This window comes from Podarcis liolepis, assembly GCF_965112155.1.
Source record: "Podarcis liolepis genome assembly, chromosome: 1".
Taxonomy (NCBI): Eukaryota; Metazoa; Chordata; class Lepidosauria; order Squamata; family Lacertidae; genus Podarcis; species Podarcis liolepis.
The window spans coordinates 17,665,509-17,692,499 of record NC_139554.1 but is presented as its reverse complement, the minus strand read 5'-3'; the positions used below and the strand labels follow the sequence as shown (position 1 = coordinate 17,692,499).

General features: G+C 44.1%; 1 protein-coding gene across 1 annotated transcript in view; it reads left to right on the top strand.

Annotated features, from left to right (window-relative positions):
- The window catches only part of LOC310714074 (cholesterol 24-hydroxylase-like), a 35,224-nt gene extending 9,555 nt beyond the window's left edge, over positions 1–25,669 (top strand). The window contains exons 2-15 of the mRNA XM_083518957.1: positions 1,100–1,177; positions 2,605–2,686; positions 4,105–4,175; positions 7,450–7,536; positions 9,770–9,908; positions 11,472–11,582; positions 15,593–15,749; positions 16,690–16,752; positions 17,893–17,965; positions 18,818–18,902; positions 19,815–19,925; positions 21,977–22,065; positions 23,744–23,810; positions 24,701–25,669. Coding sequence (XP_083375083.1) covers positions 1,100–1,177; positions 2,605–2,686; positions 4,105–4,175; positions 7,450–7,536; positions 9,770–9,908; positions 11,472–11,582; positions 15,593–15,749; positions 16,690–16,752; positions 17,893–17,965; positions 18,818–18,902; positions 19,815–19,925; positions 21,977–22,065; positions 23,744–23,810; positions 24,701–24,862 — 1,375 coding nt within the window. The 3' untranslated portion in view covers positions 24,863–25,669. The remainder of the gene's footprint in view (positions 1–1,099; positions 1,178–2,604; positions 2,687–4,104; positions 4,176–7,449; positions 7,537–9,769; positions 9,909–11,471; positions 11,583–15,592; positions 15,750–16,689; positions 16,753–17,892; positions 17,966–18,817; positions 18,903–19,814; positions 19,926–21,976; positions 22,066–23,743; positions 23,811–24,700) is intronic.
- Positions 25,670–26,991: the final 1,322 nt, after the last annotated feature.

Below are 26,991 nucleotides of genomic sequence, written 5' to 3'. Positions count from 1 at the left end.
AGCATTTTCTCTTTAAGGTCGGTTTCTTGGGAGCAAAGGACCCTCCCTCCTGCACTGAATTGTTTCTGTTTGTTTTTTTGTAATCGAGTCCCGACTTGGTTTCACCTCCATTAGTCCTAGTCCCAGATGTCATGTGAGGGAAAGCGACCTCATGGTTCTTAATCAATTCAGTTAGGGTGGTAAGCAGGTTCAAGCTTTCCGAAAGGAAATTTTAAATTGGCTCAAGTTCTTTGCTTATCTGTGTGAAATGAGTTTTGAGTAACTCTTCGAACATCCCTGAGAAGTAGAAGATAAGGTTGTCCGGGTACTGTACCCTTAAGCTGTTTGGCCATTTGTCTGTCTCAGTCGGCTCAGGGCACCTTAAATTCTCTCCTGATAGGGAGGGGAGGCTCGTTTGACATGGCTTCTAGGTTTTCCAGGAATAGCTCCTGTTCTAAACTTGCTTCAGGTCCCTCTTTGGCTAGCTCAGCTTGTTTTAGTTCTGTTGCCAGGTCCACTCCCTCACCTCCGACGTTCGTTTTTTCCTCCCTTCCAATCCAGGTGTGGTCAATAGACCACTCATGAGAATGGAGGTTTCCTGGATTATTTGCTTCATCAGCCTTGGGATGGAAGTAGGTTGAAATTTTGGCCAGTTTTTTCTTTGTGGGAGTTGTCACAGGTTGTAAAGGTGAAATCCCCAGTTCTTTGCCACATTGTCTTGTAAGTACCATCTTCGTACTCAGAAATAAATGGGGCTATTTTATCCAACCCACAGCTTTATGGGCTTTTCAAGGGAGGTGGTTCAAAGTTGATTTAAGTAGCTTTAAAAGGGAGGGGAGGTTTAAAAGTCCACCCGACAGCTCCCAGAGTCTTTTACTGATAAAAGTTGGCAGATATTTTCATAGGTTGAGCCTTTTTATCAGGGTAATTTGATCATTAGAGCTCCTACTCACGCAGCAGAGAGTCAGTTGAGGCTTGATCCGGCGCCATCTTCCCCCCACCAATTGGTGTGTGAAATCACATAGGCACTCCTGATTTGATTTCAATGCAAAATACTGTACGATGTTCTTCATATAGTTTCATAACATCCTGTTTCTTTTTTAAAAAAATAATATTGCAGCTTTTTTCTTGGACATGGGCCACTCATTTGGAAAACGATTAAAAACCAGGAGCCATTGGGTGATCTCTTTCTGCAGTGGTAAGTTACTTTCAATTTTTCAGAGAGCTTGGTATAAGAGGCTATGTACAGGGGTCAGCAACCTTTTTCAGCTGTGGGCCGGACTATATTTTGAAAAAACTAATGAACGAATTCCTATGCCCCACAAATAACCCAGAGATGCATTTTAAATAAAAGCACACATTCTACTCGTGTAAAAACACCAGGCAGGCCCAACAAATAACCTAGAGATGCATTTTAAATAACAGGACACATTCTACTCATGTAAAAACATGCTGATTCCCGGACCGTCCATGGGCTGGATTGAGAAGGCGATTGGGCTGCATCTGGCCCCTGGGCCTTAGGTTGCCTACCCCTGGGCTATGAGCTTCAATGCAAATTCAGACCAACAATCTATGTAGCCAAGAACCTTTTCCCCAGCTGGGCATGTTAGGGGAAATATGTCACTACTTGCAGAATGGGAAAGTGAATAGGAAATGTCAGTGCTGTAGTCCCAGTTCGTGCAAAACAAGGTTTTCCTAGAGTGCCCTATGGTTTGCCATAAAATTGGAGGGATGGGGAATTAAGAAAGGAATGTGCAGCCATCTACACAACTCTTATGTAGCACGAACCCAACCCAATATGTACATTTCCATTAACTCTCTTGAGTAAAGGGAAGGTGGGTATAAAATCTAGAAATCATCAACTACGTCCTTGAAAGTTTATTTTGCTTGTTAGTAATTTACAAGAGTTTTCTACAGCAAGGGCAAAGTTGAAAATTTCTACTTCCAGTCCATGAATGACTTCAGATATGAAATATTTTCCATTGTCTGTCCAGAGCATTTTCCTGTTCCAGAGCCCCCGTTCGCATCCAGAAGCAAATGCAACCTGCATCCGCTTCTGCGCAGGTCGCATTTTGCCGCTTCTGCGCATGCGCATTACGTCATTTTGACCGTCCTCACATGCATGAACAGCAAAACCTGGAAGTAACACGCTCCGTTACTTCTGGGTCGCTGCAGCGCACAACCCGAAAATACTTATCCCGAAGCTACTTCAACCCGAGGTATGACTGTACCAGGGATAGGGTCCAATCTTATATTTGTCCCCATTTGAGGGTGGAGGACATTATTTCAATATTCTTCTTAGCGGATGGTGTTAGTGGACTATCCACCCTCTGGAATTGTTGAAATTCAGCACTGCTCTGGAATCTCCAAAGGTCAAATCTCCACCCCCACCCCCACTCACACAGTAGGGCCTCCTCTTATTCCACATGATGGTGACATGTATTGTCCAGAAGGAACAACTTATTCACAAGAGAAACTTTGCACAATCTTGGCAACAAAAGCATATTTTTTTTGTTCCAGTTTTTCTAAACATGACTACAACATTCCATATAACTTGCTGGTTGCTTATCTCTGGCAACCTTTCCCTTTCCTTTTTAAATACTTTGGGTGACTTTCTCTTCATAGGGCTGAAGAATATGGACCAGTCGTGCGTTTTAATGTACTTCACAAAGCTGTGGTCTTAGTATTAAGCCCCGAAGGAGTGAAGGTACTGTCACAATTCTACAGCTTCAGAGGTGCAATAGTTTATCTAGGGCTTTTATTCCCTTTGAATGGTTACTGGAGATTCACTTGAATTTTGAGACCTATGGTTTATTTGTGCACATGTGCAGGCTGACCACAGGTGAGACAGTTCCAAAGCGTAAGCTGCTCTGATAGACACTACATCACCGCTAGGCTTCTAATACCTTTGGCGTTTCCAATAAATCCCATAGCTCTCACTTTTTCCTTAGACTCCCTCCCTCTAAAATGGCCTTCCCCAGCTTTGTGTCCTCCAAATGTTTTGGACTACAGTTCCCATCAGCCCCAGCCAGCATGTCCTGAACATCTGGAGGACATCAAGGTCAAGCACAGAAAACTGTTCCAGGTCCCAACATAATCCATGATAAGGTCATGGAACAGCCTATAGTCACAGGAAGTTCAACAAGGTCATAAAGGAGGTGGTTGCCTTCCACCACCACCATTAGGCCTAAGAAACCAGAGACTTGTCTTGTTTCTAGCAACTGGAAGGCTCAAGAGGAAGGGCTTATCCATACTGGTCTTCTAACCACAGATGCTGGTCCTGAAGGAGTTCCAGGGATAGCTTCATCATGACAACTCTGGGTTCATACGTGTATAATAATAATAATAATAATAATAATAATTTTTATTTATATCCCGCCCTCCCCAGCCGAAGCCGGGCTCAGGGCGGCTAACAACAATAAAACAGTATAAAAGTATAACATAAACAATGTTATAGTATGTTATAGTATGTTATGTTATAGTATAGTATACTATGTATACTATGTATACTATAGTATACTATAGTATACTATACTATAGTATAGTATAGTATAGTATAGTATAGTATACTATATTATACATAGTATACTATGTTCTTGTAGTATACACATGTTCATGTGTGTATACCATGTTTTTTGGCACCAGAGTTCTCAAGGGCAAGTGGTGGTGGTGACTCCACCTCCTTCTCTGACAGCCCTAGAGGGTCTTCAGCAGGTCCCAGATGGTCCCTCCCGTGTATCCTAAGGATTGGTTTCAGGGGACCCTGCCTGCTCCTCAAGGTCCTTGACCTGTGGGGTGTCTTGTTTGTCCTCTGTGGGTTCCATGTCGGGTACCCAGATCAAGCATGTCTCCAAGTTGCTTCCCCTACCATGTGGGGCTGACCCACCTGCCAAGCAAAGTCCTGTGCAAAAGATCCGCCAAATTTAAGCAAAGTATTCTGAAATAACTACCCTCAATTGGACCCCCTGTTTTTAAAGGCAGAAGGAAGGTACCCACCTGCCCCATCCTCAATTGTGAGCCCAGCACACTGATGTTAGAAATCAGTTCTCCTAAATTTAGCACGTGATATTCTTAGTAATGAGATTAACCGAATTTCAGAAAACTGACCAAAGGATTTAATTTTAGGAGTGCCTGTTGTCACCACAGTACCCAAAAGACCAAGAATATGAACGTACTTGTAATATATTTGGAGAAAGGTGAGTTAATATAAAATATTAATATAAAATATAAAAAGTAAGTTACAATCAATAAGTATGACGAAATGACAGCCAATTTCCAGCAAATTTGTTGGGTTCTACTGGACAGATGTATAAATTTATGGAAGACAAAGATATGAATGGCTGTTGGCCATGAGAGCTGTGTTGTTCTTCCGGTGTCTGAAGAAACACAACTCTGAACACTAGTTGCTAGAAGTCACAAATAGGGAGAGAGCTGCTGCATTCAGGTCCTTCTTGCTGACTTTTCAGCTGTATTTGGTTGTGAAAACATAATATTGGACCTGTTGGGCCTTTAGTCTTATCCAGCACCATTCCTCTTATGCTCTTTTGAAATAAACGTATTTTATACATATACAAAATCAGTATAGTATAAGAACCAGTGTGCAACCCAGGTAATAATAATAATTATTATTATTTATACCCTACCGTTCTGGCTGGATTTCCACAGTCACTCTGGGCAGCTCCCAACAGAATATTAAAAACACGATGAAGCATCAAACATTTAAAACTTCCCTAAACAGGGCTGCCTTCAGAAAGTCAGATAGTTGTCTATTTCCTTGACATCTGATGGGAGGGTGTTCCACAGGGTGGCTGCCAGTACCAAAAAGACCCTCTGCCTGGTTCCCTGTAACATCACTTCTCGCAATGAGGGAACTGCCAGAAGGCCCTCGGCGCTGGACCTCAGTGTCTGGGCTGAACAATGGGGGTGGAAATGCTCCTTCAGGCCCTTTGGGGCTTTCAAGGTCAGCACCAACACTTTGAATTCTGCTCGGACACATACTGGGAGCCAATGTAGGTCTTTCAGGACTGATTGTGATGTGGTTTCGGCAGCCACTCCCAGTCACCAGTCTGGCTGCCACATTCTGGATTAATTGCAGTTTCCAGGTCATCTTCAAAGGTAGCCCCACATAGAGCGCATTGCAGTAGTCGATGCGGGAGATAAGCGGAGCATGCACCACTCTGGCAAGGCAGTCCGCAGGCAGGTAGGGTCTCAGCCTGTGTACCAGATGGAGCTGGTAGACAGCTGCCCTGGATACAAAATTGACCTGCGCCTCCATGAACAGCTGTGAGTCCAAAATGACTCCCAGGCTGTGCACCTGGTCCTTCAGGGGCACAGTTACCCCATTCAGGACCAGGGAGTCCTCCACACATAACTAGCTTTTTTTCTTTTCTTTTTTACGATGCCTCTCCTGGCTTAGAAGCCATGATTTTCTGTTGCTACTGTCCAAACCTTTCCATATAGGAAAGCCTTGAAAAGTAAACTCTGTATTTCACAAGTGAAGTTTAAATTCCATTTCAGGGTTCCATATTCACTGGATGGTCCCCTGGACAGATACAAACACATTCATCCTAGATAGCTGTGGAGCATACAGTGCTAGGACCAGCATGCTGTCATCTGGCAGTGCAGACTGAAAAGAAGACTCTGGGTTCACATGCTCACAAGTTTGGAAGTGCTATTCATGTAGTAGACATGTGCACCCTGAAGAATGCCTATAGCCTTTTACCTAGTTAGCTGTGGAAGTCTTCCTGAATACTCCATGCAATCCATAGCATAAGCAAGAAGAGTCCCAAAGTGGCTCAGGACAGAATGGTTTACTAGGTACACCAGTAAATCCACAATGTGGCTCAAAGGTTAACAACTGGAAAATATTTAAGCTGCAGTTTAAGGGTGGATACATAAACTTTCCCCCACCTGCCTGGCTTCTGGTAACCTGTGATTCCAGAGAGGTGACTTTTGCAGCTGGGTAAAAAGTGAGTGGAGAATCCACTGCCTCTTTCCTCCCCTGCAGACAGTGACTTTTAAAGATGTTCCATGGAGAGTGTTTGCAGACCTAGCTGCACACTGTGCATAAGACCAGCCTCAATTTGTGACCCACTAAATTATATGTAGCCCAAGAGCTTTCTATGGGGGTCTGCCAGAGCCTTGATAAACTCCCTGTTCTTTTTGCCTGCCTGGAGGCTGCATAAAGTAAGGATGTCTGGCACCTTGCATGTCACAATCAGTGGTTGGGTTGCAGCCTCATCCCTAGCTACCCCCATCATCCCTAGCTACCAGGACCAGTGGTCAGGGATGATGGGAGTTGTAGTACAACAACATCTGGGGACTCAAGATTGAGAAAGGCTGGGTAGGTCACAAGTTGTGCATGCCTGGCAGAGATGTGGACAGACTTGGACTTACAGTGGTACCTCGGTTTTCCGGCGCCTCTGTTGTCGAACGTTTCGGTTTTCGAATGCCGAAAACCCAGAAGTAAATCCTTCCGTTTTCAAACACGCTTCGGAAGTCAAACAACTTCCACTGTGTGTATCTGTTGTTTTTCACAATTTCCTCTATTGAATTGGCAGACCGTCCTTTGCACCTTGGTTTTTGAACATTTCGGAAGTCGAATGGTCTTCCGGAACGGATTACCTTTGAAAACTGAGGTTCCACTGTATTTTGGATCCCTGTCTGGAGAACCATGAGGTTAGGAGGAATATTTAGCAATGAAAATTTAGTGGGTAGCATTTACCGTATTTTTTGCTCTATAAGACTCACTTTTCCCCTCCTAAAAAGTAAGGGGAAATGTGTGTGCGTCTTATGGAGCGAATGCAGGCTGCGCAGCTATCCCAGAAGCCAGAACAGCAAGAGGGATTGCTGCTTTCGCTGTGCAGCGATCCCTCTTGCTGTTCTGGCTTCTGAGATTCAGAATATTTTTTTTCTTGTTTTCCTCCTCCAAAAACTAGGTGCGTCTTGTGGTCTGGTGCGTCTTATAGAGCGAAAAATACGGTATTTAAAATGCCAAATTGTACCACACAATATTAAGAAAAGGCAGACATGTGGAAATTAAAGAGGGGGAGTTGACAAAATAAGAGTTTATGTTCACACATCTAAGGCTCAGTTCTGGTAATCCTTCAAAACAAGGTTTGAAATATTGGAAACATGCTGTTAGAATCATGTCCTCCCTTCTTCCTTCCTTCATGTACGCCAATCTCTTCCTTTTTCTGGTTTCTTCTAACCACTGTTTACCATGACTTCTGAATCAGGCAAACAATGACCAGAATTTATTCCAAAGCCAAGTTTTGCAAAACCAGCTTCAAATGCATTAGGGTGTATTTTGTCAAGTTCCTACATCATGGCAAACGAAGGTGGAAAACAAAAAATGAAGAAAGAACTCCATGGAAGTCTGTGGCACATTCCTGATTCTCCACATTAGATTAGAATATGACATCTGAACTAGTCCATGCAGGGTATAATGTTTTTCTCCATTTTCCACAGATTTTTAGGGAATGGCTTAGTAAGTGACCTCAACCATGCCCGCTGGTACAAACAGCGGAGAATTATGGATGTGGCTTTCAGTCGAAGGTAAGGCAGAGAACATAGGCAACTGCCTGATGCTATGACCAGTGGTCCATCTTGCTCAGCATTCATCTACAGTGGCTTGCCGCAGTTCTCCAGTGCTTCAGATAGGAGTCGTTCCCACCCTCCCAAGAGGAACCAGAGACTGAATTTGGAGCCTTCTTCATCTACTTTGTGCACAGAAGGTCCTGGATTCAGTCTCTCCAGGTAGGGCTGGAAAAGACTCCCTTGGGACTCGGCTACACAGCTGCAAAACACAGCTGTTCTAAATGTGTTGCGAAGTGCAAAATACAAATGTGACACTAGATGGCGAAAGTGAGCTATGCCAAATTCAACGTATTTTCCAAAACGTTTTTAGAAAAAGTATTTTCCCAGCGTTTTTAATATGTGTGTAGATTCCAGCACTGAGAGTCACTGCCATTCAGTGTAGACAGTGCTGAGCCATATGGACCAGAGGTATGACTGGATAAAATGGCTTCAAATGTTCCTATGGATTTTCTAAAAGAAATTCTTAATTAGAGGTGCAAGAAACTGCTCTGAAGGATTATTATGCATGATCTTATATCTCATTAATATAAGAAATTCAGGTTAGGGACAACCTCCCAGCACAAAAAAACTGGATTGTTGTTGGTGATGGTGGTGTGTTGGGAAAGTCCTAGATGTCTCATTCTGGCAAGCAGCAGCCACTGCCTTAATTGCAGCTCTGCGAACACTTTCCAAAGCAGCACAACTGTTAGACTTGTGAATTGATCTGCATATTCATTAGCTTTTCTTTTTTAAAAAAGATCAAACTGTATTATGAACAAATATAGCAAATTTAAATCCTTTTTCAGAGCAGCTTTCCTCTATTTGCTGTGAGTGTGTGTGTGTATCCATTGAAGAAAAAAAATGAGTTTAGTCCATGAAAGGCTAGACATATCGTGCTGTGCAGTTTCCAACCTCACTCTCCATCAGTGAAATATATTGGCAGAAAAAGAGAACCTCAACATGTAATAATTCCATGGGATGCCATTCTGCATGGTGAGTGTGAAGTGTAGCCTTAGCAAACCATCGCCAAAGCCAGCAGGTTCCTTTGCATTGATATTAGTGCATGGATTGCCAACACACCTGGACAATGGAAGGCTGTCCTCCCCCCAAGTCTAATTGCACCAGGGTCACCACTGAGGGGTAACTCTTCCTTCCTCATCTGCAGTTGGCTTCAAAAACCTGGAATTGTTGCTTTGAGCCTAATTGTTGCTGTTTGTGTGTGAGCGAGAGATTGCAGCTTGGTAGAAAAGGTTTGTCGTATGCTGAAGAAATATGCATTGACCCTGGCCTTTGAGACTTGAGATGTATATTTTAGGACCCACAGTTATTATTGTGATTGTAATTTGTTTTTGACTATTTTTAATGGATGCTTAATTGTTGTGACCTGCCCTGGGACCTTCAGGTGAAGGGTGGATAAGTAGTAGTAGTAGTAATAATAATAATAATAATAATAATAATAATAATAATAATAATAATTGTCAGAACACGCCTGGGAGAGCAAACGCTCTCTCTTGGCGTCTTCCTGATGAAGCGCAGCCCGGGACGTTCATAAATCTTCAGTCCTGGTGCGCATCAGTGACACATACCTTGAGATATGTGCACACTCAATCAGCAGAGTATAGCAGAAATGATGTGGAGCTTAGGTGTGTGCATTCCAAGTAATTTATTAAGCAATATATACAGGACAAAGAAATCATGGCTTCCTCTCACATCTTCTCCAAGAGAGAGAGAGAAAAGTAAAGTACAAAAGTACAACACAGCAGAAGAGATAAGACTGACTTCCATTCTCACACTTTCCAATAATAATACAGTGGTGCCTCGCAAGACGAAAAGAATCCGTTCTGTGATTCTCTTCGTCTAGCGGTTTTTTCGTCTTGCGAAGCAAGCCCATTGACGGATTAGCGGATTAGCGCTATTAGCAGTTTTTAGCAGCTTTTAGTGGCTTATCTGTTGATCGGATCAGCTGATAAGCGGCTTAGCGGCTTAGAAAAAGGGGGGGAGGGGGGAAAACCAGCAGGAACTCGCAAGACATTTTCGTCTTGCGAAGCAAGCCCATAGGAAATTCGTTTTGCGAAGCACCTCTAAAACGGAAAACTCTTTCGTCTAGCGAGTTTTCCGTCTTGCGAGGCATTCGTCTTGCGGGGCACCATTGTAATAATAATAATAATAATAATAATAATAATAATAATAATAATAATAATAAATTGGACAGTTACCTCACTCGCTTGATGGGAACCTTCAACGACCAAGCCGACAAGCTTATGGAGCAGCTGGAGGGAAAAGCTGATGGAAAAACTGAAGTCGATATGCTGAGCCTGCTGAGTCGAGTGACCCTGGACATCATTGCAAAGGTACATGCTACATTAATTTCCTGTTCTTGGACTCCAACTCCCATCATCCCTGATTTTGCTCTGCTGGCTGGGGCAGATGGGAGTTGGAGTCCAACAACATCGACCGGGCCACAGATTTTCCCATCTTTTTTAAATGTTATGCCTGCTGAGTTCAGCTCCACAACAGAGAATTCCTCTTTATTTCCCATTTTTCTTTTTATTGTTAAAGCACAGATCATGACAAAAATTTATCAAGTTTTGTCAAATTAAAGTACAATACTAACGTCATACAGATTATTATTAAACCCTTTGTAAATAAAATAACTTAAATTACTTACCAAACACAGAACAACCGTTCTGTATTTTTGAAATTGCCATGTTCATCTTACCATAATTACAAAAAAAAACAACCAGACTAGTTCATGGTTCTTTTAATTTATTTTATTAATTCAAAATGTCTTACGTGCTCTTCATTGCAACAATCCCAGAACAAAGTACATAAGGAGTTTTAAAATAGAACACACAAAACAAAACACAAAAATACACAATTGCCACATCCACACCATACATATCAAAAGTCTACTTTAAAAGTCATGGCTTCCTCCAAATAATCTTGGGAACTGTAATTTGTTACGGATTCTAGGAATTCCAACTACTCTCAGGACTCACTTGACAAAGGAAACCACTACTGTTACAGCAGTATAACAGTGTCTTAATTAAATTGTATGTGTAATAACTGTAGTAATTTGAAGGAATTTCCTTGCAGGAGACATTGGGATAGGAGTTTGGAGAAAATCCCTGGAGAATGGTGTGAGGGAGTGGAAAGTGGCTAGCTGAGACGGCTCCTCCACCAGAAAACTAGTGTTTGTTGCAACTGCTACTTAATAAAACAACCATGTTAACTATGGTCTCAAGTTATTGAACCCAAAGATATTTGTGGACGTGGCCAATCTTAACAAACAGTAAAACAATAGTTAAACAAACTTGCTCCGGCCTGAAAGCTTGATAAACACCTGAACAAACAAGCATAGTTGGCACTGAAAACTAATTAAGGTTGGCACCAGCTGCACTGCAAAGAGGAGGGAGTTCCCTAACTGGGGTGCCACCACCAAGAAGACCCTCTCAACGGTTGCTGCATAACATGTTACAGACAGCTACGGCACTGCTTTGTAAGCCCCCACACGGGAACGGAAATGATTCCTGAAAATGGCTCCCAAGGAAAAAGTTCAAGTAGGGGTAGGGAACTGTATCCAATCAGTGGGCAGGATCCATAACTGTCAGTCACCTGAAGTTTAGGGAAGTTTTTAAGGTTTGATGTTTTATTCTTTTTTTAATCTGTTGGGAGCCATCCAGAGTGGCTGGGGAAACTCAGCCAGGTGGGTGGGGCTTAAATAATAATAAGTTGTTGTTGCTGTTGTCGTCGTGTAAGTGGCAGCGCCCCCAGAGTCACAAGGCACTATAAGGCACTCCCACTGCACCAGCCACCCCTGTGCATTAACATGTCAATAGAAGGGTTTCTACAGCAGCTCCTTCCCAGACCCTCAGACTTTTGACCAACCTTCTCATTTTTCTGAATGTTATCAGGTGGCTTTTGGCTTAGAACTGAACACTGTCTATGATGACCAGACGCCTTTTCCACGTGCCATATACATGACCCTACAAGGACTATCCAAATCCCGCATTCCTTTTTTCGAGGTGAGTGCAGACATTTATTTATTTCTGTGTGAACTTGCCCTGTGCAAAGATTTTGCTTGTAAAGCTTATTCAGGGGGTCTCCAAAATCCTAGAATTACGCCTGCCTTGCAGGAATGTTTGTAACTGGGACTGTCTTGTGTTCAGAGAGCAGGGACAAGAATTTGGATTCAGACTGTTCGTTGCCCGGGGAAGGAATTTTAAAGACAGGAGAGTAAGATGCTTGGTGGGTGATAATGTGATATTGAGCTCTACTGTTGAGGGATTGGGCCAGGTCCGTATAGTTAAAGCCATGGTTGTCCCAGTAGTGATGTATGGAACTGAGAGCTGGACCATAAAGAAGGCTGATCGCCGAAGAATTGATGCTTTTGAATTATGGTGCTGGAGGAGATTCTTGAGAGACCCATGGACTGCAAGAAGATCAAACCTCTCCATTCTGAAGGAAATCAGCCCTGAGTGCTCACTGGAAGGACAGATCCTGAAGCTGAGGCTCCAATACTTTGGCCACCTCATGAGAAGAGAAGACTCCCTGGAAAAGACCCTGATGCTGATTGGGAAAGATGGAGGGCACAAGGAGAAGGGGACGACAGAGGACGAGATGGCTGGACAGTGCTCTTGAAGCTACCAGCATGAGTTTGACCAAACTGTGGGAGGCAGTGGAAGACAGGAGTGGCTGGCGTGCTCTGGTCCATGGGGTCACAAAGAGTCGGACACAACTAAATGACTAAACAACAACAACAAATATTCAGTACAGCACCCCTTGTGAGGGGAGAGAGACTTTCTGTTCTTCATCAGGCAACGACACTTCCACCTGCCTGGCCCCACCTAGCCTCTCCCAGACTTTGCCTTTGAGAACAGCATCTGGGAAGAGAGGAGTTGAGGGATATGTTTAAAAAATAGTTTTACAAGTTGTGCTTCGTTGTTTCTCAGTTTGATCCTTTTACATAGTTTTGTACGTTTTGTGATATTTTATGCATTGTGATTTGCTGTTACTTCTATTGATTATAGATTGCTAATTCTTTATTGTGGTCGAACTGTTTAATTATTATTTGCTGGTGTTTAATTTTACTGTTTACTATTAGATTCAGATGGATTGTTGAATGTTGCTTTGTTTGATGTAAGTTGTTTATTTTAAAGTTATTGTGACTCTTATACTGGATCAGATGGTTACTATTAATGTTTGGTGTTTTATTATGCTTTTATGTCTTGGAAGCCGCACAGAGTGGCTTGGGCAACCCAGCTAGATGGGCGGGGTATAAATGAAATATTGTTGTTTTTGTTGGAGGGACAAGGATGTGGTGTGGCTGTGGTCCACAAATATTCCATCATTCTCACCAGGAGGCCAGTGCATCTGGCAATTGGATGTGAGGTTTGTATTTGGCAGAGGTCAGCAACCTTATCCGAGGATGGGCCGGTCGACGCTCCGTCCGTCGGAGAATGGGCCAGAGTGTGTGTGCATGCGCACTCTTCCGAATCAGAGGAGCACCTGTGCACATGTGCACACTATTTCCGGCACTCCTCCTACCCAGATGTGCACTGGAAATAGGGTGTGCGCATGCACGCTTCTCCGTCCCGCACACGTGCGCACACACTATTTCCAGCACATCTGGGTCAGAGGAGTGCCCATGCACATGCGCACAGGCCCCATCAACCCGGATGTCGGTCCCCTCACTGCACCATGCCAGTAAGAGCAGGTGGCGGGGGCAGCAGGGGTCGCCATGGGCCGGTTAGACAAGCCTTGTGGGCCGCTACTGGCCCATGGGCCTTGGGTTGCTGACCCCTGGTATTTGGTGTTGGGAGGCAGAGACAGAATAGGATCTTGCTGGTATACAATCCACCCCACAGCCCAACTATCTCCCTGACCAAGCTGGCAAACACATTCTCTGGTGCAGTATTGCAGATCCCAAGGACATCAGTTCTGGGGCTCTGCACATTCTGTGCAGCCATTTCACTGCAGTCAGAATCAGAGGAGCCTGGAGTGTATAGAAACAGTGTATAGAAATTTGTGGACAGCTGGACAATCCCCAGCCTCTAATGTAGGGTTATGCATATTCTTGCTAACTAGCATGAGAAGGGTTTAAGTCCACAGAGCTGTATTGCTGATAGGCAGTGTTCAGACCATACAAATACTGTTGGTAGAGAGGACTCTGTGTGATGTCATTTCCTCTCCTCTCCCGGAGAGGAAGGAGCATATATTACTTCCTGCCCTCCCCTTCCACCATCATTGGATGCAGATATGTCTCTGCCTGCTGCAGTTTAATATATATATATTAATATATATATATATATATATATATATATTTTCGTAGATTTTCACGGGTACAGGAATGCAGGTTTTGGTGTCCTCGGGTGTCTTCCCGTGTAAAAGTTGGGGTGTCTAGGCGACGTTTCGACGAGGTCTCACTCGTCATCTTCAGGCTGGTGCTTTCGGCTTCTTGTTACTGGAACAGAGCGGGATCTCAGTGTTTGAGTTCCTATAAATACTGTAGAGGGGTGTGGTGTATTGCCTCAAAAGTTCTGGGCAGAGGGGAAGTTCCCAGGCTAGTGTTCTTTTCTTCTTTTGTTCCTTAATTACTTGAGGGATATCTTGAGTGATTACTTGAGTGATATTCTGAGTACCACTTAGGTGGGTCATTGGGTGTGGATTAGTTGCTAAAGCCTTCGTGTCTTGACCTCTTGAATTTGTGAAGAGTTTTTCTGGGAAGATGGCTGTACTGCACTTAGTTGTGCTTTGGCTTGGCTTCGTGTATAGGGGCGAGCTGTGGTTTTGTGCCCTGTGCCAGCCAGATCTGTGTAGGGATTGCAGGGGGGTGCAGCATCCGGAGGTGCCACTATGGTTTGGTTACTGGATGGTGTCTGTAATTTATCTGTGGAGAGGGTCTGGGTTTGGGTCTGGTGTGGTTGATTGGTGGTGGCGTTCTGTGTGCCTCTGGATCTGGTGTCGGTTTTTGTGGGGAGGGCTAATTTCCAGATGTCTGGCAGGCGGGACGTGTCGTCACGCTTGTTCATGTTGTGAGGGTGTTTCTCTATCTCGATGGCTTCCATGATTATTCTCTTGTGGTGATGTTCCATGTTAAAGAGCAATTTGGAATCTGCAAAATTAATTTCGTGTCAAGACACGAAGGCTTTAGCAACTAATCCACACCCAATGACCCACCTAAGTGGTACTCAGAATATCACTCAAGTAATCACTCAAGATATCCCTCAAGTAATTAAGGAACAAAAGAAGAAAAGAACACTAGCCTGGGAACTTCCCCTCTGCCCAGAACTTTTGAGGCAATACACCACACCCCTCTACAGTATTTATAGGAACTCAAACACTGAGATCCCGCTCTGTTCCAGTAACAAGAAGCCGAAAGCACCAGCCTGAAGATGACGAGTGAGACCTCGTCGAAACGTCGCCTAGACACCCCAACTTTTACACGGGAAGACACCCGAGGACACCAAAACCTGCATATATATATATATATATATATATATATATTCAATTTTTCAGAAATATTTTGACATAAATACAATCCAATATTTTCCAACAAATAGATGCTTGTGAAGCTGGTTATACTGTTAAATATAAGTATTTTAGCTGCATAGCTGCCTTTGCTGTGAACCAATGCATGATTATAAAGCAAGTAAATCTTATTTTTAAACTTACTGTACAAATTGTTGCCTGATTCTTTCTTAAGTGGGGTAAGAAGGGGGAAGCCAGCTTACTTAATAGCTGGACTTGCTCAAAACAAGGTTTTACAGTCTGATTCCTATGCTTTTCATTTTGCCGCCAAGGATGGGATTCTGAAACTCTGTTTAACCCACACATGTGGGTGCCTGGAGGGATAAATTGCAATCAGTATATATCCTCTCCTACCCAAAGGAGTTTGAGCGGTATACAAATTCCGGGCTTCTTTTCAGCCAAGCCAGTCCTCAAGGAAGCTTGCAAAGAGAAAAACCAAATACCCCACTATTATTAAGCCAGCAAATATATAATGGGCAATTCAAACCTGTTGTCTGTTTTATAGTACATGCCATGGAACAGAAAAGAAGTGAAAGGTGTTCAGGAGAGCATAAGGCTGCTACGTCGTACTGGGAAGGAGTGTATTGAACAGAGACGTAAGGACATGCAAGATGGAGAAGAGATCCCGTTGGATATTCTCACTCAGATACTGAAGGGTGCAGGTAGACTATGATCTTTTGTACTTACCACACATGAGTGTCTCCATGTGGACCCCACAAGGTCATCTTTAGCCACAGAAAGTGGTTTACAGCCCTTCGTTTCAGCCAAACATGCTATTTGCAAAAACATCTTAATTAGTCACTATTACTATTACTACTGTGGGACACGGGTGGTGCTGTGGGTTAAACCACAGAGCCTAGGACTTGCCAATCAGAAGGTCGGCGGTTCGAATCCCTGCGACGGGGTGAGCTCCTGTTGCTCGGTCCCTGCTCCTGCCAACCTAGCAGTTTGAAAGCACATCAAAGTGCAAGTAGATAAATAGGTACCGCTCCTGCGGGAAGGTAAACGGTGTTTCTGTGCGCTGCTCTGGTTTGCCAGAAGCAGTTTAGTCATGCTGGCCACATGACCCAGAAGCTGTACGCCAGCTCCCTCGGCCAATAAAGCGAGATGAGCGCCGCAACCCCAGAGTTGGCCACGACTGGACCTAACTGTCAGGGGTCCCTTTACCTTTACCTTACTACTACTACTAGTAGTAACAGAGTATGCAGCCTTCTTTGTAATTTCCCTTAGATGTTCATATGCAAAAGGGGGGGGGGTATTTTCTCCCCATCTGTACTGCAGCTAGTAGTACAAGAAGCAATGACGTTTAATTCTAAAGAACCGAGTTTGGCTTGCTTGTTAGGGAAACCACCATAAACAGATATCACCAAAATGTGTTACAGGTGATCATCTGGCTGCTTCATCCTAAATTGATGGAAGTCTCCAGGTAGACTCATAAACAGCATAAAGCAATAAAAGCTAACTTTGAGAGAACTAGCTATGAAAAACCAGGACTAGGTCCAATACCTTCCCGCCAACTTCTTGCTATTGTTAGAACAGTCCAGAATTTACACTTCTGTCCAGAAAGTTATGTCAGCTTTTGCTCTTTGTTTTCCATTACAGCACAGGAAGAGGGCTGCAACGATGAACTGATGTTGGACAATTTTGTCACCTTCTTCATTGCAGGTTTGTAGGTCTGTTGTTCTTTAGATATAATTAAGAAGATCAGCCACCCAGAACAGACTTCTGGCGTGTTTAGCCAACACAGATAGAAATAGTATTGAGATTAATATCCACACACAGATTTTTTTTCTGGGGCTAACTATACCAACTGGATTCATATCTTGACGTGAATAATAATAATAATACCTATTTTTATCCAGGGTCAGTAGCTGTTGTGCCTGACAAGTCTGTAAGAAGCAACTTTGAAACTTTGCATTGCTTCCAACCTTGGTGAACTGCATTCATGCGTCGAGGGCTGTGCTGCTTTCAGATTCACCTCTCACTCAGGTTTAGCTTTTTACCAGATGGACTGAAAGCCGGTTTTATTAGCTGGTGGAGGAAGCTGGCCAGCACTGGATATGTGCTGGTGCAGAGATGCTTACTTAACCTCCCAGCAGGTGAGTCGTTGCTGCTTACTGGGAGGGGTGAGGTGACGATGAGATCAGCAAGCTGCAAAAGCACCAGTGGAGCCAATATGGTCTCCTGCTGGTGGATTTGCACTGTGTTGCTCAGTCCATTGCCTTGCCCCATCTCTTCCAGGTAAGAAGCAACAGCTCGCCTGCCAGGAGGTCAGGTAAGCATCTTCACTCCACCACCCCTGAGCTGCTCACACAGCAGCACGCTAAACTATCACTCGGCTTCCACCAGGAGACACTGTTCCATCTCCAGAAGTCAGCTTTTGGAAAAAGGAAATATATTTCCTAATCTCATATTTTGCTGCTTGTTTCTGTTGTTAATTAAGTTTCTGCCATTATGCATGAGCCACGTTAATCAGGGCTTCTATCTTTTATCGGAAGACTAATTCCAATCTATAGTTTGATTCCTAACCACACTCTGTCATGTTCTGTGGTGTAGAGCCAGTGTGGTGTAGAGGTTAAGAGCGGTGGACTCGTAATCTGGTGAACTGGGTTTGCGTCCCCGCTCCTCCACATGCAGCTGCTGGGTGACCGTGGGCCAGTCACACTTCTCTCAGCCTCACTCACCTCACAGAGTGTTTGTTGTGGGGAAGGAAGGGAAAGGAGATTGTTAGCTGCTTTGAGACTTCTTAGGGTAGTGATAAAGCAGGATATCAAATCCAAATTCTTCTTCTTCTTTTTCCTGCAGGTCACGACACCACTACTACCCAGTTAAGTTTCACCATAATGGAGCTGTCACGAAACCCTGAGGTAGTTGCAAAGTAGGTGAACTGTTTGTCTCTTCACTTGTCCATGCTGGTAGTTTTAGGAAGTTGTAGCTTTTCACTTTTTAGAATATTTGAGGCCAGTTCACACAATTTTCCCATTCAGACCAGCACTCAGTGCACGTGAACAAGCGTAATGTGAGAAAACCATGGATATAGAGTTGTGGATGTAGAGGTGAAGTACTTAATATCTACTAAAAATCTGGGGATCTTGACAATATTGGCAAGTACCCAAGTTCAGGTGCATAATAATAATAGTAATAGTAGTAAAGTTTTATTATTATTATTATTAATAATAATAATAATAATAATAATAATAATAATAATAATAATAATTTTATTTATACCCCGCCCTCCCCAGCCAAGGCCGGGCTCAGAGCGGCTTACAAGCAATAATAAAAACAAGTTAAATGATTACAACTTAAAAACAAAATTCAAAAATACAACATTAAAATATTAAAATATTAAAATGTAGCCTCATCGCAGAGGGAGAAGGAAAAGAAAAAAGAAAGCCCTCCCCAGCTGAAGCCGGGCTCAGAGCGGCTAACAACAGTAAAATAATACAGCATTCTAAAATCAATTCATTATAAAATCAGTTCAAATCAAATTGATGGCAACCATTGGGCTAGAGTTCTGTGAAGAATTACCAAAGAAGGGGATCAGGCTGTGCCTTGGCCAAAGGCCTGGTGGAACAGCTCTGTCTTGCAGGCCCTGCGGAAAGATGTCAAGATGTGTGGGTAAAGATATGGTCCTAAGGCATGGCCATAAGACATTACATAGTCTATGTACGAATTTGTATGACTGCCCCATGTAGGCCAGCAGTTGCCAATGAAATCTTCTGATTTGTAGACTTCAGGCTGAAGTGGATGACGTCATTGGTGTGAAGAGAGACATCGCCTACGAAGATCTTGGGAAGCTCCAGTACTTATCTCAGGTACACTTGGAGAACAAATTCGATGAAAAATTGTATTTAAAAAAGAAAAGGAAGAATGAGCAAAGGCACAGATAACCCAACGCTGCTCTCAACCCTTTTGGCTCAGCAGTCACTGGTGAGATTATGGACTCCTTCTGACGACCTGTTTATTCAGCATTTATCCAGATTTGTCTGAACAAAGCTTATGGGGCAGTTCGGTTTTTATTGAGCATACGTTCCAATTTGTTTACAGGGTGGTTCTATGCCAGTGAGCATTCACCCTGAATTGCTTGCAGGGCGTTTACCTGTCTTCCCGTTAATCATTCATTCCAGACTTTCAATACATTTGTCTGTAACTTTCCAAACCAAAGGTGAGTTCCTGGTCAAAGGCAACAAGCCCAAAGCGGGGCTGTCACATGGCCTCCCTGAGGAGGAGGAGCCACACCCAGGCTTGAGGGTCAGTGCCCTGGAGGCTCTAACTTGCATTGACCTCTCCCCATCCTCAGCCTCCCATCCCATTTGTTTCTCCTTTCCTGCCCTGGCAACTGGCATCAGAAGGAGCAGGGCAGTGTCAGGAAGGCAGCCCGCCATGGTACCCACCACCTGAGAGGTGCTGGAGCTATGCTCAGGCTGAAAAAAACAAATCCTGGTTTGAAATGCAGATGTGGCTGTGGTCGTGCAAAAGGCATTTCTTCCAGTTCTGAAGAATTATAAGATGCTTTTCTTACTGGTGAGGAACTAAGGCTAAGGGAAATATATTTGCTGAAAACCATCAAGCTGGTTTGAGCATGAGCTGGAGACGAAACTCAAAAGTGTTTGCATTCCAGCTGAAAGCCCACCCTTCCTATCCCTCAAATCACCGTGGCTGTTAAGTAAAGAAGTCCCTTTACCAGCATTGTGGAATTGTGGCTCAAGCTGTTGTTATTATCCCAGGTTCTCAAGGAAGCCTTGCGCTTGTACTCCCCGGTTCCCACTGTTCCTCGCTGGACAAGGAAGGAAACTGTCTTTGAAGGAGTCAGAATTCCAGCAAACACAACTCTGATGGTGAGTCTGTCGAATGGACTGCGGTGAATGGTTCTCTCAAAAATATTGGCCTTCAGCACCAAACCTCCCAGATCCCCCGATGACATGTCTGCATTAATTTTTGTTTAAGTAAATCTGGGGCAGCGATATGTGCCATAGTTATGCGGGAAGAACGCAAGGAAGCTGCAGAGGTCTAGGTGCTCTGTGTAGTCTTGTGCCCTTGCCCACATGCCTACCAAATCCAGATTTTTTTTAGTTGGCATTCATCTGTCTCAAGAGACAATGGAGTGCGCCTCGAGGGGTGAAGCCAAACCGCTGCGGTAGTAGCACCAAAGTGACCTCCCCAGGGCAAAAGCCTGGTCCTGGGCTGCCCAGACAAGAAGACTCCCCTCTCAGCCTCACTGATGTGCTGCAAAGGATAGCAGAGAAATATGTTTAGCATCAGCTTAGCTGCAGGAGTTGCTGGAAGGAGGTGCACAAGAGAGCCAGCGTGGTGTAGTGGTTAAGAGCAGTGGACTCGTGATCTGGTGAACCGGGTTCGCTTCCCCACTCCTCCCAGCAGCTGCTGGGTGACCTTGGCCTAGTCACACTTCTCTGAAGTCTCCCAGCCCCATTCACCTCACAGAGTGTTTGTTGTGGGGGAGGAAGGGAAACTCCGTAAAGGGAGTGAAAGGTGGGATATCAAGTCCAATCTCTTCTTCTTCTTCTACAAGGCACCATCAAACCACCTCCGGATTTGTGTAGGGTTTAATCTTCAGCCTTTTCTTCTCCCTAAGATATCCCACGAGGCAGTGGAAGTTTAGGAGCAGAGTTTTCCTTCTCCTAGATGGGCTACCTTCCCAGGTTGACGAGCCCCATCTGCTCCTAACTTCCCTCTACAGCAGAGATTCTTATATGCGGAATCAAATCAAATGATTTTAATGTATGTCGGCTACACCAGTAAGATGAAACAATAACTGGCTGTATTTCTTAGTTTCTGTTATGAAGTTTTCACTCCAGCATCCGTCTTGGAACCATTCCTAAAAAAAAAATTAAAAAATTAACAGGCCTTAAGCATCTACCGAACATTACAAATTTTCTAAAGAAACACTTTTGGCTTTAGGCCGCTAGGTGGCAACCACATAAACATATCTTTATAATAAAGAATATGATCTCAAATCCTCACCAAACGTTTCATTCCGAAAAGTAATATCAAAGCACCCACTCAATTTCAATAAGCATGTTCTCGAACAAGATGCTTTTCCTTGATTGGGTATAATATGTTGACTTAATAACTTATGGCATGTCCCATATTCTAAAAAAACCCAAAACCCTATTCAGATAGAAGATGTGAGGATTCTTTCCCCCAGTAAACAGGTGTTGACATATTGTGTGAGATCCAAAGGACAAGGATCATTTCTGTATCCACATTGTAAACACATGTTTTCAACAAAATTAAGAGTATATTTTTCAGATTCATTCCTAATTCGTAACCTGAGATTTCTTTAATGCATTCCACCACTGAACACCGGGCATTTTGAATTTTATGGTATTTTCAAAAAATATGTAAATATTTTTACTTAATTAATTAATTAATACACCCCGCCCCTCATCTGAAGATCACAGGGGGGTTTACAACATAAAAATACAAAATGAAAACGCAAAATACATCAATAGTCTTGCATGTGGGTGCTTTAGTTTAGAGGTGCTCAGATGCCATTGGAGGATGAATGCAAGATCTAAATAATTCTCTTTCAGATTCATAGATATCAGTGTTCTATCTCCAAACATTTGCTTTCTGCTTTCTCCAACACACACCTGTGACTGTTTCAGCCATGTGTCAAACAGCCTAACAGCACCATGAGTTCAATTTTATATTAGGGATTGAATTAAATTTAAAAACATTTCCAGCTAATGCTGATATAAATGTAGTAGATGTGACTTCAGGGTGTGTGGAGGAACAGCCAGGAAGTGATAACATCATTTCATCAAATGAGGTTGTGATGTGCAGCTGCCTCTTGCTGTGAATGACAAATGTTTTTGCAGCTTGCTTTGCATTTACAAGTGCAAATGACTGTCTCCTCTCTTGCCAGTTCAGTCAATATGTCATGGGACGCATGAAAAGGTTTTTCAAAGACCCCTTTATCTTCAATCCTGACCGGTTTAGCAAAGACCAAACAATGTAAGTTTCTGTTGCTGCATTTTTAGGGAAATTGTGCTAAACGTTCTTTCATTTGTTTGCTTTGGGCTGTATCCAACAGATGCATCCTGTCAGTTCAAGGAATTTCACTTTTTTGCAGTGGGACTAGGTTTAGTGGATGCACAGAGGGAGAAGAAGCAGGGAAAGTTGGTTGGTACAATTAGAAATCCTTGTTTTGAGAGGGCACAGTATTTAATGCTATGCTGGATACAACTCTCTAATACAATGCATATTGTCTACTCAATGTTAGAAACTTGGTAAATGTTGACATTTACTGGTAATTCTTAGGATTTTAGGAGACAAGCTGGAAAATGTAAAAACAAATTGTAACATGAAGCTCATTTGAATGGCCTGTATGGATAACATATTGGGAATACAAATGACTTTGGAACATGCAGTTGAAGTGGCCAGTTGGCATTAAATTTACTCCTAAATTGAAAGTTATCTTTTGACATTTCCTCCTGGATTTATTAATACAGAGGATTACCAGCAAACGTCAATATTCACACAATTCTGCTGCTATGATAACTTGGTTCCCGGAAGAAAAATTGACTGCTTTTTTACTTTAACGGTAGCTTGGTCTGCAGAAATTAACATGTGGAGCTTTTCACAACATAGAGTATTATCAATCGGTCTCTGTGTTAAGCTACTTTTAAGCACACAGGAACCCAAGATGCTGCCTGGGCAAGACATATAATGTAGGAATACAAGTGAATAGTAAAGAAAACCGGCACAAGCGACGCTGACACAAAACCCCACACATACACTAAGTAGAATACAGTGGTACGTCAGGTTAAGAACTTAATTCGTTCTGGATGTCCGTTCTTAACCTGAAACTGTTCTTAACCTGAAGCACCACTTTAGCTAATGGGGCCTCCTGCTGCTGCTGCCGCGCCGCTGCTGCGCGATTTCTGTTCTCATCCTGAAGCAAAGTTCTTAACCCGAGGTACTATTTCTGGGTTAGCGGAGTCTGTAACCTGAAGCATCTGTAACCTGAAGTGTATGTAACCCGAAGTACCACTGTAGAAGCATTGCAACCCCACCTCATTCACCATCCCCCCTCCACCTCTTTCCCCCTTTTCTTCCTAATGTAACACTAATGTGTCAACAAATGAAACTGATCTGTAGAAAGTGTAACTTGAAGAAAGAGACATTGCACATACTTTTGTAAACCAAGACATCTTTAATAAAAAATATGTTAAAAGGGGGAAAGGGGGGGCAAAGAAATGGAAAAAGGAGGCTATAAAAATGATTACGGTGGTACCTCGGGATGCAAACGGGATCTGTTCCGGAGCCCTGTTCGCATCCTGAATAGAACGTAAGACGCGACGGCACGTCTATGCGGGTCGCATTTTGTCGCTTCCACACGTGACGTCATTTTGAGCATCTGTGCATGTGCGAGCGGCAAAACCCAGAAGTAACGGGCTCCATTACTTCTGGGTTGCTACAGAGCACAACCTGAAAGCGCTCAACCTGAAGCACATTCAACCATTGTTGACTATACCATTGTTGTACCGAAAGAGTGGATCAGGTACATTCCTAAGCAGGTGGAGTGAGTTCAAGGTTGCAAGGTTGTCTATGCAAAGCTATTTCAATAACTCTTATCTTGAGATTCCTGCATTGCAATTCTATGGTTTTCTCTCTCTCTATTTTTTTTTAGACCATACTTTACCTACTTCCCATTTTCCCTTGGAGGTCATACCTGTATCGGGCAGCTATTTTCACAGGTAAGGCAGTGCCCATTAGGATTTCCAAGTCCCCTCTTAAGTGGCACCTGTCCTTTTAAAAAGCCCATCTTGGAGGTCTCTAAGCAGAGGTTAGATGGCCATCTGTCAGGGATGCTTTAGCACTGGACTAGATGACCCTCGGGGTCCCTTCCAACTCTACAATATTCTGTGATTCTACCTTGCTGATCCAGGAGCCTGGGCAAAAGGACTGGTGGAACAGCAGGGTGGGGTGTGTAATAGCTTCAGGAATGGTGCCCCATAGCCCAGCCTTCCCCAGCTGTGGGTTCCCCAATATTTCATTTACTTAAAATATATAGATCTCGCGGTCAGGCTCTGGGCCTCAGCAAGGCAGAACTCAGGCTTCATTCAGAGTGAGGTTTAGGCCATGTTCACATCACACAATTAAAGTGCTATGATATCACTGTAAACATGAATGGCTTCCCTCAAATAAACTATAATTAGTTAAGAGTTCCTTACCAAGAGGACTTGATTGTTAGACTATAGTTCTTTGTTATAGTTCTGTAGACTATGGTTCTTTGTGAGGGCCATAAAGGTCTCAGCAGCAGAATGATGGTTGGAAATTATATATAGATTTTTTTTAAGTCTGTATCACTTATGGGCCTGTAATTTTTATTTTTAAATGAGTCAAATAAAAACAAATCCAAACTATTAATTTTTTCCAGCGCTCTCGGTTTCTTAGTCCACTAGATTTTTATTTCTTTATTTAATGGCTGGATTTAATCCTGTATTTTGAACAAGCCTAGAATAAGCATTTGCACTTATCTGGAGATAGTGTTCAACTGTGTCAAAATGGCAAGAGCCAGTTTACCATTCATTCATTCATTCATTCATTCATTCATTCATTCATTCATTCATTGTTTTTATCACAGATGGAGGCTAAAGTGGTGATGGCCAAACTTCTCCAGAGGTTTGAATTCCAGCTGGTCCCGCCTCAGAGCTTTAAAATTATGGAGACAGCTTCGCTGAAGCCATTTGATGGCTTAGTATGCAGACTGAGACCACGGCGCCACCTTCGCTTTGAAGGGGATTAAATAATCGGCAGTAGGATATTGTCATTTGCAGCTTGAATTCCTACTGGAACCCGATTAAAAGTTCCATTTCCCAGCGGGTTGGAGGAGGAGAGAGCTCATTTTGGAGTTGGGGCTATTTTGCAATCATAGTTGATGGGTTTTTAAAAAAATTATTAAATCATTTTTTCGATACAAACAACAACCGCAAAAGACACTACAACAAATACCATAATAACAATAACACAATTTGACAATTCAGATTTATATACACTGATATACCTACGACTGCAAGTATTTAACAATATTTTCCCACCTCTCTCTCCTCCCCCCACTATCATAGTTGATGTGTGTTTGTGTGTGTTTGCCTAAAGCAGGCACCCCCAACCTTCAGCCCTCCAGATGTTTTGAACTACAATTCCCATCATCCCTGAGCACTGGTCCTGTTAGCTAGGGATCGTGGGAGTTGTAGGCCAAAACATCTGGAGAGCCGCAGGTTGGGGATGCCTGGCCTAAAGGGTTATCTGTTGGGGGCTTTGCGATGTTTGTCATCATAATTGACTTGTACAGGTTTGCCTATTAAGATGTCTATGTAGGGAGATATTTGTAAAACGTAAGGTAAGGTCCAGTGCACGGCAGCAGTGAGAGAAGGCTGGGACGATGGGGTGTGTCCCATGCTGATTAATAATAATAATAATAATTTTATTACCGTATTTTTCGCTCTATAGGACGCACTTTTTCCCCTTCAAAAATGAAGGGGAAATGTGTGTGCGTCCTATGGAGCGAAGAAGCCATAGCCCCGCGACCCTCTCCCGGCTGGAGAGGTGACGCCCGGCTATGGCAGGAGCCTCTCCGCTGTGCCTTTCCGCTGCTCCCTGACCTGCTCTTTGGGGCTGGTGGTGGGCTTCCCCCCGCCAGCCCCAAAGAGCAGGTCAAAAGGAACCTGAAGCCTGGAAAGCGAGAGGGGTCAGTGCACACCGACCCCTCTCGCTCTCCAGGCTTCCAAGGTAGCCGCCTGAACGCACCTTAAACCGCACCTTGTTTTAGAGTGGGACAACAAGAGGGGGGAAGTTCTCCCCCTCTCTGCGCAGCGCCTCCTGCCGCTTCGCTGAAGGGGCGCTGGGCAGAGAGGGGGAGAATTTTTTTTTCTTGTTCTCCTCCCTCTAAAACAAGATGCGTCCTATTGTCCGGTGCGTCCTATGGTGCGAAAAATACGGTATTTATATGCCGCCTATCTGACTGGGTTGCCCCAGCCTCCCTGGGCGGCTCCCAAGAAAATATTAAAAACACAACGCAACATCAGCCATAAAAAACTTCCCTAAACAGGGCTGCCTTCAGATGTCTCCTAAAAGTCAAATAGTTGTTTATCTGTTTGGCATCTGATGGGAGGGCGTTCCACAGGGCGGGTGCCACTGCCAAGAAGGCCCTCTGCCTGGTTCCCTGTAGCTTCACTTTTTGCAGTGAGGGAACTGCCAGAAGGACCTCGGAAGTGGACCTCAGTGTCCGGGCTGAATGATGGAGGTGGAGACACTCCTTCAGGTACACTGGGCCGAGGGCCATTTAGGGCTTTAAAGGCCAGCACCAGGACTTTGGATTGTGCTTGGAAATGTACTGGGAGCCAATGTAGATCCTTTAGGACCAGTGATTGCCTGAGGATGAAGTGTGACAGAACAGGTGGGGGGGGGGACAGGAAAAGGGGAGTTGAGTTTTGGAGGGAGGAGGCCAGGGGCGCCGACTTATAAAAAATATTGGGGGGGCCCATACTGGGGTCCTGCCGCTGGTTCGCTCGGGTAGCCGGGAGAACGCAGTTCGAGGTGGCGGTGTTGGGGAGAGACCCTCGCTCAGGGCGCCACTAGACTTGGCGGCCGGCGGCCTATCTGGGGGGTTTTGGAGCGTATTTCGGCGGAGCGATTGGGGAGGAGGGGGCTTGTTGCCGGATTCTTCAGCTGAGCCGGAGATCCGCTGCTGGGGGTCCCTGGGCGGAGTTGTGAGCACGGCCTGCTGAAGGGAGATCCAGCCGATTGCGCGACGGGGACGGCCGGGGCTCTCCGGCTAGGGCGCGCGGCTGGCTGGCTGGCGAGGGAGCAGGTGGGGAGGAGGCGGGGGTCCTCACTCTCTTAGGAAACGCACCCGCGCGCCCGATTGCCACGAAG